Source organism: Aptenodytes patagonicus, chromosome 7 (assembly GCF_965638725.1).
Source record: "Aptenodytes patagonicus chromosome 7, bAptPat1.pri.cur, whole genome shotgun sequence".
In the NCBI taxonomy this organism is placed as follows: Eukaryota; Metazoa; Chordata; class Aves; order Sphenisciformes; family Spheniscidae; genus Aptenodytes; species Aptenodytes patagonicus.
The window spans coordinates 4955777-4967990 of NC_134955.1; the positions used below are offsets into that span (position 1 = coordinate 4955777).

The window sequence follows — 12214 nt, forward strand, 5'->3', positions numbered from 1 at the left end:
TCTTGATGCTTTTAAATAGCTTAATTTCTTTTTCTCCATGAAGAATATCATGATGAATACTGAAGCACTAATGTTAAAAGAACTTCCTATACTTCCATTTTGATCGATTGGTAAAGTATTTTTATGTAGCTTTGAATTAAAATGAAAATGAGTATTAGAGTGCCCTAGTGCATTTGAATAATAGAGGAAAATTTCACAATGCAGGATATTAAGCCATCAAAGTTTTGTGAGCCTTTTATAATTCTGTTACAAACACAAAATACAGATATAAAGGATATATAAGAAATGTAGCAATATTCACATTCCTCTGGATTCGGATTTGTGAGTGGACTCATGCATTTTTGATAGCTGACTTCTTGGACGGACGTGACGTAGGACAGGTGTGTGCTTGAACAGAGTAACTCCATAGTGCTGTGTATTTCTGTTCCTGTCCAAATCTGTTTATGTGTGTTTTTGTTGTTAGCTGGAGAACAACCATTTCGTTTCAGTTTTGAAAATAGAAAAATAGGGAACTTCATGTTCATTTTGGGAAAGAAATGGCCAGCTTTTTAGTAGAAAACGCATAATATGACAGCATAATATTTAAGATGTGCTGTGTATTCAGTTTGTCTTTAACAGAGAACCTGTCACCTTTTATGTGTCTTAGTTTAGCCGCTAGCAAGATAAAATCATTAATATTTGCCTCACAGATTTGTATCCTAGAGGTCTCTTTGCGGTAATTAATTTTGAGGATGCTAATACACGCTTAAGAAAAAAAACAAAACCCTGAGCATTATTGGGGTGGAAGCAAGAGTGCCCCACAGCATCACGGGGAAAAGACGTCAGGTATAATTCTCTTTCCAGATGGCACCCCTACAGGTGAGGCAGCAGCCTGTGAAATTACATTCTAAATTACACTACAGATGAGCACAGCACAGTGAGCAAAACGCTTTGGTATAAGTAATAAATGACTTGATTCAGTACCATTGACGGTTTATGTAACTTACAGGAATGCTATAATGAATTGGGGGGGGGGGGGAAGGTAGAACTGGGAGCCGGGGGAGAACCGACGGTGCCAGAGTGGAAAGGTTGGGGAAAGGGCGGTGAGAATTTCACTGTGTTTCTCATGAGAAGGTGTGTCTTCCAGCTGTACTTCTTGCACTTGTTTGGCAGACATTGTAGGTGATGGGTGTTTTAGGCAGGAAAAAATAAGTGAAGAGCTGACCCGTAAAAATGTCACTTTGTAACTTACTGACTTTTGCTGGTAACTAGCCTTAAGATATGTCCTGGAGGTCACTTTTAAAATAATGTGGAAACAACTCATTTTCAGTTAACAGCATCTGAAAGGAATTTTTATGAACTAAACATGTTCTATTTTTAAAACTGCAAGAATAAGAATAAAAAATAAAAACTCTGGTTCCATTCTGTGCTTTTGCCTTGATGTAGGCATAAAATCATCTCTGCCTGATGCAATTGGAGCTCCTGGCCTTTTCAACTGTTTTGCAAAGGTTACTAAAAGTCATATTGCTCACAAAGCAGTAGTCTTCATCCTGGGACTTCATAATTAGGCAGTAAAGTGGAAGAACAGGCAACATTTGGAAGAAAAGTGTCCAGTAGAGTGCTGTCCTGTTACTAGAAGAAACAGGTTGAGTAAAGGGCGTTTCCATTATTTCCAAACTGTGCTCTTGTTGAATACAAATACGTCGTGCTTCAAGTTTCTGGTTTTCTAGTTTTGTTTTCAGTTCTGAAGGCTGCAGTGTGGATGGTGACGTTTATAAGCAGCTCTGAACTTGCAGCATTTTTTTGTTCTAAGAGCCTTAGGCAAAATAAACATCCAAGATGGCATAAACTTGAAGTAAACTTGGTATCTTAGCAGTGCAGTTCCCATGCACTGCTGTCTGTCTTCAGTTGTGTGGCATGATGACTTAAAATAAATTAATAAAATCCCTATGATTGTACAAATATGGAAGTGTAGGAAAGATGATGAAAAAAATCTTTTTAGTTCTGCTTTGTTTGGTTACTGCTGACTGGGCTTGTAGGACTGCAGGTCCGAAGTCTGGACTTCTAGTTGTCTTTTTTTTGTTCTTTCCTACCGGCAGTCAGTGTATAAATCGAGCCATAGGGCTAAGCTGTGTTTTAAGCAAAAGGAGATTTAGGATGCTAAGTGAAAATCCAAAATACATGCCGGTATGACTTGTCCTAATTGATTTGATGTCGTAAGAATGTGGATGTGGATGAAACGGTGTTAGAGTATTCAGCAGGAATAAGGATCACACTCAAACCTGGAAGATAGGAAGGGTGTAAAATCAGTAAATCAATTGGAAGACAAAGGGCTATATATCTCTTAGAAACTTGCATTTTACTTAAAAGTAGTTGAGAAACCGGATGTTATATATAAAATGGTAATTCTATGTAATACTGCTATATGTCTTCTCTATTTCAGAAATGTTTAAAAAAAGGAGTTTTTCCATTTCAAAAAAAGTCTGACTTGATTAAATTTACAATAAGTTATTCTAAACAACTATAGCAGTATGATTAACCTGCTACAAAATTAATCCCAACACCAAAAATACCTATGCACATCTAGTTCCAACTATTTTTATCCTGAGAATATTTAAGTTCAGGTGCTGCTAAATGATGTAGAACATCCAGAGAACCTGTGTCTTTGGTATATGATTTATTTCCACCTGTCTTTATGAGCATTGCCCAAGCTGGTACAGGGCACCACGAAGTTGCGACTGTGAAGTAGCAAAGATGCATTCTCTGACAATGGTGTTGGTGTTTCTCTGACAATAATTTTAGTGTTACTTGGAGTTCTAAGTGGGAAGGGATTTTCTTGGGTTTTTTTTTTGTATGGCGCCTCAGAGTTATTACTATAAAATCAATATATACTGCTTTTCACTTGGTTTGAGTTGAATTTGACTACTTCTGATGTTGTAGGACTCATATCAGGTAATTGTTGGTATAGATTGGATATTTTTGCCTATAGTGTATTAATTTATTAGGTGCTAGATACTTGCAGTTTGGGAAATTAAAGGTGATACTTTATGTAACTAAAGTTTTGAAGTGACAATGCTATTGTTGAGAAATTCACTGGGTGCTGACTCTTACTGAGGTGTAGGGGCATACACAGTTCTTAAATTGTGTTGATAAAGTCTTATCTGTAGATTGATTAAATAGGCTGCATAAGAAGCATAATAATTTCTAAATTCTTTCCCTTTTCTGTAAACAGGGTTATTTCCTTCTCTTTGAATCAATGCTGGATTCTGTCATCTACGCAAAGGACAAGTACCTGGCAGAGGGAGGCTCAGGTTGGTATGCATAATTCTACTAATAAATTCAGCTCTAGGGGGGGAAACTAAATGAACTCGGAGACTTAGAATAAGCTATGCATGGATGAGAAAGTTGCCAGTCTAAATGAAAAATGTTTCCATTAGTGTGAGCTTCAAGGCATTAATTTACTGTATGGGTAATAGAAGAACATTAGATGGGGTATCAAGGTCTCAAGTTAATGGTGTTTTTAAGAATAGAGGGGGTTATTTATTCTTAAGTACAGTCTAAATTTTTCCTCCCTACTTCTTCCCACAGATGTGGGCATTTGTTTTCCCCTCTGGAAATCCCAGTTTCTACATAACTATGAACAGGGGAAATCAAGTTTTATTCTGTAAGATGTAATACTGTTTGAGGAAGCTACGATGAATTAGAGAAGTCGGTAGGATGTTTTCCTGGAGGAGGGAAGTTGGTGGGGAGGACGTAGGTCCAAACACAAGAGGCCGCATGAAATAACTAATGGCTTTACAATGTTTCAGTTCAGCATATTTATTCTATCCTGGTGGGAACATACCCTTTTTCTTCCTGGTTGGAGGGTAGGGAAGTGACAGGACAAAAAGGTTTTGTTTTGAAGTAAAGTTCTTTTATCCTTTTAAGTAGCTTAGATAGTGTCATCTTAACCAGTGTTCAAAAGCCTGTAAATATTTATTCCTCATGTGATGCAGTTTGCCGCACGAGTTCTGCGTATCCTTTATTCCTTGCGCTTAATTCCTTTGTCAGTATTGTATTTCATATTGACCTTTTCAGTCGTAGTCATCAGTCTGGGTTTTTTTTCCCCTTTTGTGCTAACCATGCACATAGTTAGTTTCACTACACTGACTTAATGATTGGATTAATGACTATGTAACAGTGCTCGCTGCAGTGCTTCCCTTTGATTGCAGTGAGCTTTTGTGTGCTACAGAGTGCAGCAGAAAAAAGGGAAGGGTTTTTATGCAATTGTTCAACATTTGGTCACAAAGCTGAATATGCAAGCAAGAGATTACTGTTCATGTGTCTAAAATTTTTAGAAGTCACTTGAACAACATGACAGAATAAGAGCTTTTTGTTTTCGGTAATGTAGAATAGTCCAGCCAGATCTGGAACACAGTTGCGGTGTGCTCTGCATAGATACATGCTGATAATTTTACATTGCAATATAATTAAATTTGGGGACATCCCCTAAAATTGTAAGGAATTATTTTATGTTTAGCTACTACTTCCAAAGCCTTCTGAAAAGGGCCAGAAATTATTGACCTCCACTGAAACTGCGATGGTATCTTGTTCTCTATTTGTATTGTTGGTAAGTTTGCTAGTGGCTTGTGCCTCCCAAAGTTTCCTTTGAGAGACAGGGTAAGCTGGTTCTGCAGTACACTTATCCTTTGTGGTCTGAGAATGATCTTGGGCCCTTATTTGACTCTTCACACCTTCATTCTGAGGTGAAGTCTTACTGGAGAAACTCCTGAATCTGCCATAAAGCTTAATTTTCTCTCAAGCCACTTTCTACTATCGAGCCCAAGATCATTATTACAGGGACTGTTTGAAAGCTGAAAAAGGCAGTAGAAGCAGCTGTGAATTGGCCAGATCTTTCAGTGATTAAGCCAGGAATAGAATCCAAATTTTTAGATTTGTTTTCAGTCAGTCATATCGTTGTAACTTCAATTTAGCCTATTGGCATGCTGCAGTGGATTATGCCAAACTGTCTAGGGTAATGTGTACAGTATATAATAGCTTTATTTGGGAACATAAAATTCTTGCTGCCCAGGACCCATCTGTTTGTTCTTTAGAGCTGTTACTTGCTTGAGTATAGATTTTTGCATACACTTGAGTGCTGTGCATGTTGGTGAGGGGTGGCACGGGGAAGGAAGGCATCATTCAAAACATAATACTGTTTGCTTGTTCACGTCAAAATCATGATGGTATTCACTTGGAATTATTTCTGTATATCTGGAGGATTGCTGCCTTACCCTTCAGCGTCCTGAAGTTTGTGAGGCATTACCAAGGGATAAAGGATTTCCCATCGTATTCTGTTCACCACGTGAGCTGTTACTAGTGACAGATGACTTCTGGGCACTGAGTCGAGAAGGACACAGATGGTCGAAACGATGAATCTGTGAGAGCACTGGGGACTATGTGCTTTTGTCCAATCGGCGTTTTGTTCATTTCACCTGTGAGAAGGAATAATTATTAAATTACAGGCTTAATCAGAAAAAAATGACAAGTCTGTCAGGATTGCACAGGGAAGTGTTGCAGGGTTGCAGAAAGAGCAGAGGATTTCCAGGGGCATCGAGGATAATGGGTGAAATGGCAAATGCAATTTTAAGCAGATGCTTTTAAACATTTACAAAACTCTACAGTGTTTAGATGATTTAGGCTGATATTTAGATAACATGCTTACATTACTAGTCAAACTTCAGTATAGCATATGCTTCTGGACATGGGTGGGTTTGTAAATTTGGAAGTTAATGTATCACTGTAGTCTTTTGCCTGTGCCCTGTTGGTGGAACACAGGCTTCTTTTTGTGAAGTCTGAAATGGCATTGTCTACTTTTTTGTTGCTATTGACGGGCTAAACTAAAAATGCAGATTAGATTAGAGCATTAGTGTTTACATTTTTGCTTGTTCTTAAGCACTTTGTGTGAGTTCCACTGCTGATTTAAGCATCTGCTGTGTGGATGAAGAGATTTAATAAAAACTGATTGTGGTCCCACTCAAATACTTCACACTTGATAGACGTGGTAAACTTTTTCCTGTCAACAGAATGCCCCAGAAATGTGGGCTAGTCCAAGGAAGGAAGGTTATAAAGTAGTTGATCGCTTTTTGCTGTGGTTTTCATTTTCATTTGCGGTGTTGCTAGCACGCTCCTGTAAGTGTTTTCTATAACTAGGGACTTTCAGTCTCTTTTCACCCCTCTTCTCGCCATACCCCTTGCATCCTATGAAGAGCATTTCCCTGAAAATAGTCCCTCAAAGGCTGTAGTCACTTGCTTGTGTTGTCTGTTTCACACTGTCTTTCAATTTTTGGAGCATCAGTGGCTCTTGAAGGTTTGAAATGCTGGGAGGTAAAGCCGAATATAATGCAGTTGTCACACTAGTAAACAGCAATATGAAAGCTTCGAGAAATGGAAATCCTTTATTGATGGCTCCAGAAGCTACTTGCAAATACTCCTACCACCAGATGTTGATATTTTTGTGTGTGTGTGACAGCTGTCAGATGGGCTGGAAGCAAATGATTTGTTTCAGACAAGACGGTTTGAATGCCCTCTTTTGATTCTCATCAAACTGCCTTTTTACTGCTGAGTTAATTGTAGGCTGTTCCTGGAGAAACCACCTTCTTCAGGTTCCTCATCTGCAAAGTAGGGGTGATGATAGCTTACCGGCGGGATTCCAATTTAAGCTTGCTCATATTTATTTATTCCGTTTTAAACGGTCAGAAAGTGAGAAAAATGATTGTGTTCACATTTTGTATGAACTAGTCATTCCAAATGTAGAGATGGTTGCTTGCTTAATGTCTTCATATGAAAAAAAAAAAGCTTCTTTAGAGAAGACTCCTTACCATTAATATGTATAAGATTATTTCCTTTAGCCTAAATCTACTCTCACTATATAAAAGGTCTAATGTCAATTTGCTGTTTCTATCTTCAGTATTTTACAAGGCAAAAAATACTGCTGTTCTGACTTACCATGCTATACCAGTGATTTCTCCATAGTCATTTTGATAAGCTACAACTTCAAGCAGAGCTGAAGACAAAATTAATTTTACAGTTCACCAGATTTTGGGGAGGAGAAGAGAAACTTAGCTTCAGTTTTAACAACACTGCCGCATTCATGTATCAATAAAAAATAAAATAAAATCAGGTGTTTATTAGTAGGCATTTTGCTCTGAAGCCAGATCAAGAATTCAATGTATGTGGCTTTAAAACTCTAAAAATGAAACATGGCAATTTCTTTGTGGAAATAAACCTAGCTAAATATAAGTTGAGCTTCTCTTGCTATTTGATAGTGCTATAGACAGCCATGGTTATAGCAGCTGTTCTTTGTGTCTTTTCCAATTGGTAGTGGGTAGAGATTGCCAAGAGATTGACTGGCTTTGCTGTAGGCAGCCGTTAGAAAGGCAAATGTCAGTCTTCCACTACTATTTGGAAAAGCTGTACATAGGTACTCGTTCTGAAGATATTCTTGGGAGAAGGGAAAGCACAAATGTGAAGGTAGTGTAAGAATGATAGCTGTCATCCTAAAACTGGGGGGGGAATCAATGAGGAAGTTCTCTTCTGTCTGTTGGGTCACTTCCATACTCTTCAGATGCAGATAGAAGAGTAGTTATTCTTTTCCAGTACCCAGAAGTAATTTTTTTAGGTTGTAAGGCAAGTACCAGCCAGAGCTGGTAAGAAACAGGAATAAAACTCTCGAGTAAGAATATTTGCTCTTTTCTGGAAATAAGGTCTTTTCGCAGAGGTTTCATGTTATTGCAAAGCCCTCACTTGAACTTTCCTTTGGGTGTCTGTCTACAGTTATTAAATACATTTTGGGTCAGTCTCTGTGTAGAAGCCAGAATAGGATGTTCCAAATTACCTTCTTCAGACATCAAGGTTCCAGTCATTTCCTGGCGGTGGGATTCAACTACAAAGATATTTTGTCATGAACAGGAAATACTGTTACCAGAGTAGCGTGGGAAAATTAAGTTCCAATGTCTAGTCTCTTCTGTGGGCAAATGAGAAATAAAGTAGCAGAAAAAGTGTCTTGCCCAAGAGCTGAAAAAAGTTTTTATTTGTTCTTTTAAGATGTTAATCACTAAAAGAGAAAAGAAAAATAAAAGTCTTCTTTATGCATGTCTAGAATAAAATTTCACTGATCTGTTTCTGTTACAGTTTACCCTGATGTTTGCACCATTAGTCTTGTAGCTGTTGGGGATATGAATAAACATGTGGACAAGCTACTCTTCTGGGAAGATGTATATGGCTTTGACATGTCTTGCATGAAGGCGGCTGTAATTCCAGAAGCTGTTGTGGAGGTGCTGGATCCAAACACACTGATATCTACAGCCAGTGTCATTAAGGTACCATACGTCTTAAATTTTTAGCAGTCAGATTAGAAGTTTCCTTTTTTTATGGAGGAGGGGAAAAAAATACACATGCACACACGAACTTTGGCATCTTCAAAATGATACAAATGCATTAAGGTTCTTGGTGTTAAGACTGCAAGACTTGTATTAATTGTTTTTTTTACCAAGTTTGAGCTCTTAATAAAGTAATCTTCCCATATTTAGATTGTTCTGTTCTACATTTTCTTCTATCCAAACCCAAATTTATTTGCATTTTAGTAAGTTACAAGTCGCGTAACTGAAATATAAACTATACCAAAAAAACCACTGGAATATAGAGTCTTTTTTATTCTACTTTGCTTCCCTCTTCACCTCAGTCAGTGTACTGAGTTGCAGGGGGGCTTCGTATCTATTTCTGTGTCAAGCTAGCTGGCTTTAAAGAGCTTTCATTGGAGGATCACTCCCTGTCACGCATAGCTACATCCAACAGAATGACCATGTCTGAAAAGGCAACAGTAGTTTCTGCAGTATTCATTGAATTAATTTTATGCGTACTTTTCTGTGTTGTCTTTTTTTATGGCAGCTTTGCAATGGGGAATAGCAGCAAAGTTGGTAGCGATTCATATGAGAGAACACCTACATGACGAGATACAATTCCAGAACAGACTAGTTTGAAATTCTGACGAACTTTGTGATTAGTTATAATTTGAACAGTTCAGACCAAATTGAGAGAAGGACTGTTATAAACCAAGATTTTTTTTGTCACAATGGTATTCTAATTATTGTTCATATAGTTACTTTTCTATCATAAAACACTCAAGGCAGTAATATTACTGGCCTTCAGTGGGAATTGCCAGTTTAGTAAAGAGGAAATTTCTACTTAAATGCATTCCTATCCTATTTTTACATAGAAGAAAATGGGTTTACGTAATTCATCACTGAACTTGACACCATTACTGAGGGTAGTTCCAGTCTCTCCCAGCATAGAAATGACTTGCTGTGGTCAGTTGTCATCCTGCCCACAAAAGCAGTAACAGGTGAAGTACAGTTTTTTGTTGTGAGTATATCCTGATGCAAGTTACCGTTTAAGCTTTTCTTGTCTATAATTTTGTTACAGAGAAGATTTAAAAGTATTAAGTTTTTTTAAATCGGGTATTCAAATGTAAGAAGTGCTGATACTGATATTTCTTTAACTTGAATAACTACTTTGGCCTTCTTGTGCATCTCTACTTTTTTTCTCTTTTACTTCAGGATTCTTTATTTGTAGATGATGATGTCATTACAGATGTGTCTTACATTTTATTCTCTGAGCTTGTTGACTAGACGCCCTCTAGAGTCAGTGAAATAAAATTCCTAAGGACACCTATAATAAGTTGTGTGACTTGAGGCTTACAAGTGTCTGTTTTCCTTGAGTGTAAGGAGAGGGTAGAGTGATCAACTCAGTTGTTGAAGTATACTTTGTAGACCTGTCATTACAGGGAAGATAAATTCCACCCCTAGTGAATGAATGTGCACAAACCAGTTACTGAGACCAAGAATCTGAGGCTGTAATTGTTAGCCATCTGACAGGTCTGATTGCGCAACGAGTGAGGCATAGGCATTTTTCTCACCTGCCATTGTTTATAACATTTTGCATGTTCTGATTCAAGTGGAAGTGCAGTTGAATACTTCTTGCAAATAGGTCAAGTTTGGTGTACAGAAAATGAAGAACATATAACATGCTCTAAATTAACAGCTGCATGGATAAGTTGAGCTCTATCAGTTTGTTAGGCAAACAAACAAATTGAAACATCTGGAAAGCGTGGATAACAACAACTGTATGTATATGTGCCCAATGCAGTCTACAAGCTGCTGCCATTTTAGAAGCAAAATGCTTTACTGGTAATAGTACATGTCCCTTTCTGATACATACTGTCATGAGCAGTCACTGTCCAGCTCAGATGTATGTGCTTAGCAAATTTTGTCATCGTGCGGCATTTCGCATAACTGTTATGCTTAATGGTTTTATACTCATTTGTTCTCAGTAGTAATCACGGTTTTTAAAATAACCTGAAGTCAATGCATGAGCTCCTTTGCTGGAGTTACAGTACAATTAAATGTAAATAGTAAAATTAATGAGTTGAGCAACAGTGGCATTATAGGTAAATTTGTTTTAATCAATAGCCATTCCACAGAACAAATGGATTATATTTTTGAGGGAAAGCTTAAAAATGTTCCCATTTATCGTATGGTTATTACAGAAGATATTTTAGTGTGTTTGCTCAGATTAGCTGCTGCTTGTTTTGTGTAGTTTATAACGTAACTTTTCAGGCAGCAAAACATTCCCTAAAGAAAGACGAGGCAGCATCAAGAAATATTGATTAATAATGTATACGGCATTTGAATTCAGCAGTACATGACGTTCGTGGATAAAGCATTTTAACTGAGGATGTAAACTAAAGAACTTCATACAGTGGAAAAAATGGTGCAATTTTTATGAAGAACTGAAAACTGAAGCTTATTGCTCTTTAAAAACTCTGATTATATATATATAAAAAAATTAGAATATTGAAATGCAAGTTGCAATTTGATTTGACAGTGTTATTGTTGTTATCCTGGATGCCGTTGTTCTGTGTTAATTTCAAAGTAGCGAAGCAGTTCTCTGCCTGGTGTGCTTTTTCTCCTCTGTTGTGTCACTCTGATATTTCACATACTGATACACTGCATGGTTGTGCTGCCATTCAGAAGGACCTCCATAGGCTGGAGAAGGGGGCCAACAGAGGTCCTGTGCAAAGGGCTGGGGGCGATGCAGAATCCTGCAGCTGGGGACAGAGGAGTAACCCTCCACACCAGTAGAGGCTGGGGGCCTGCTGGCTGGAAAGCAGCTTTGCAGAAAAGAATTTGGGGGTCCTGGTCAACACCCAAGATGACCAGCAGCCAGCAGCACACACCCTTGTGGCAAAGGCAGCCAACCAGCCTCCTGGCCTGCGTTAGGAAGACGACTTGTCACCAGCAGGTCAAGAGAGGTGAGCCTTCTCTTGTACCCCAGGGAGATGACTTTGTGGAGTGCTGTGCCCAGTCCTGGGCTCGCCAGTGCAAGAGTGAGATGAGTGTCCTGGAGTGAGACCAGTGAAAGACACAAAGATGGTGAAGGGACAGGAGCATCTGTGATATAGGGAGAGGCTGAAAGAGCTGGGGTTGTTTTGTCTGGAGGAGAGAAGGTTCAGGAGGGATTGTATCAGTGTGTATAAATGCCTGGTGGTGTGGGGAGTAAAGAAGGTGGGGCCAGACTCTTCTCAGTGGTGCTCAGAGGCAGGACAGGAATCAGCGGTCACAGATTGAACTCGAGGCAGTTGCCTTTAGAGATCAGGAAACGCTGTTTTGCTGTGAGGGCAATTGAACGGTGGCACAGGTTGCCCAGAGAGGTTGTGGAGTGTCCATCCTTGGAGATAGTCAAAAGCCATTTGGGCATGGTCCTGAGCAACCTGCTCTAGTTGACCTTGCTTTGAGGAGGGGGTTGGACTAAGTGATCTCCGGAGGTCCCTTTCAACCTCAAATATTCTATGATCAATATGAAACTAACCTGGCAAATCAAAAAAGCCCAGTTTTAACCCATAGCAGTTTCATACTGTAGTTTACCATGTGGCTACATGAACAAGGAGTAAAACAGGTGCAGGTGCCTGTGAATGTTACTTAATCTTAACAATGGGCAGCTGTCATCAAGAGCAACTTGCTTGAACAGAGTGAGCTACTATATCTAGTTCCATACCACTACTAGTCAAAGTGTCTGTTTATTTTGACGTTTGGGGAAGAGGGGGTTTTAGTGTTTTGTCAGTTTGCAGATAGGATTAGGTGGTTTTTAAGTCTCTTCCCATTTTTGGAGGGCTGAATTAGTATTGCCCTAGAAGAGT

At 38.7% G+C, this 12214-nt stretch overlaps 1 protein-coding gene across 3 annotated transcripts in view; it reads left to right on the top strand.

The window, feature by feature from the left end:
- Window positions 1-12214, top strand: part of PRMT3 (protein arginine methyltransferase 3) — a 70295-nt gene that overhangs the window by 30300 nt on the left and 27781 nt on the right. For all 3 annotated transcript variants that reach the window (XM_076343822.1, XM_076343823.1, XM_076343824.1), the window contains 2 exons: window positions 3212-3290; window positions 8152-8339. In XM_076343822.1, the coding sequence (XP_076199937.1) occupies window positions 3212-3290; window positions 8152-8339 (267 nt within the window). The remainder of the gene's footprint in view (window positions 1-3211; window positions 3291-8151; window positions 8340-12214) is intronic.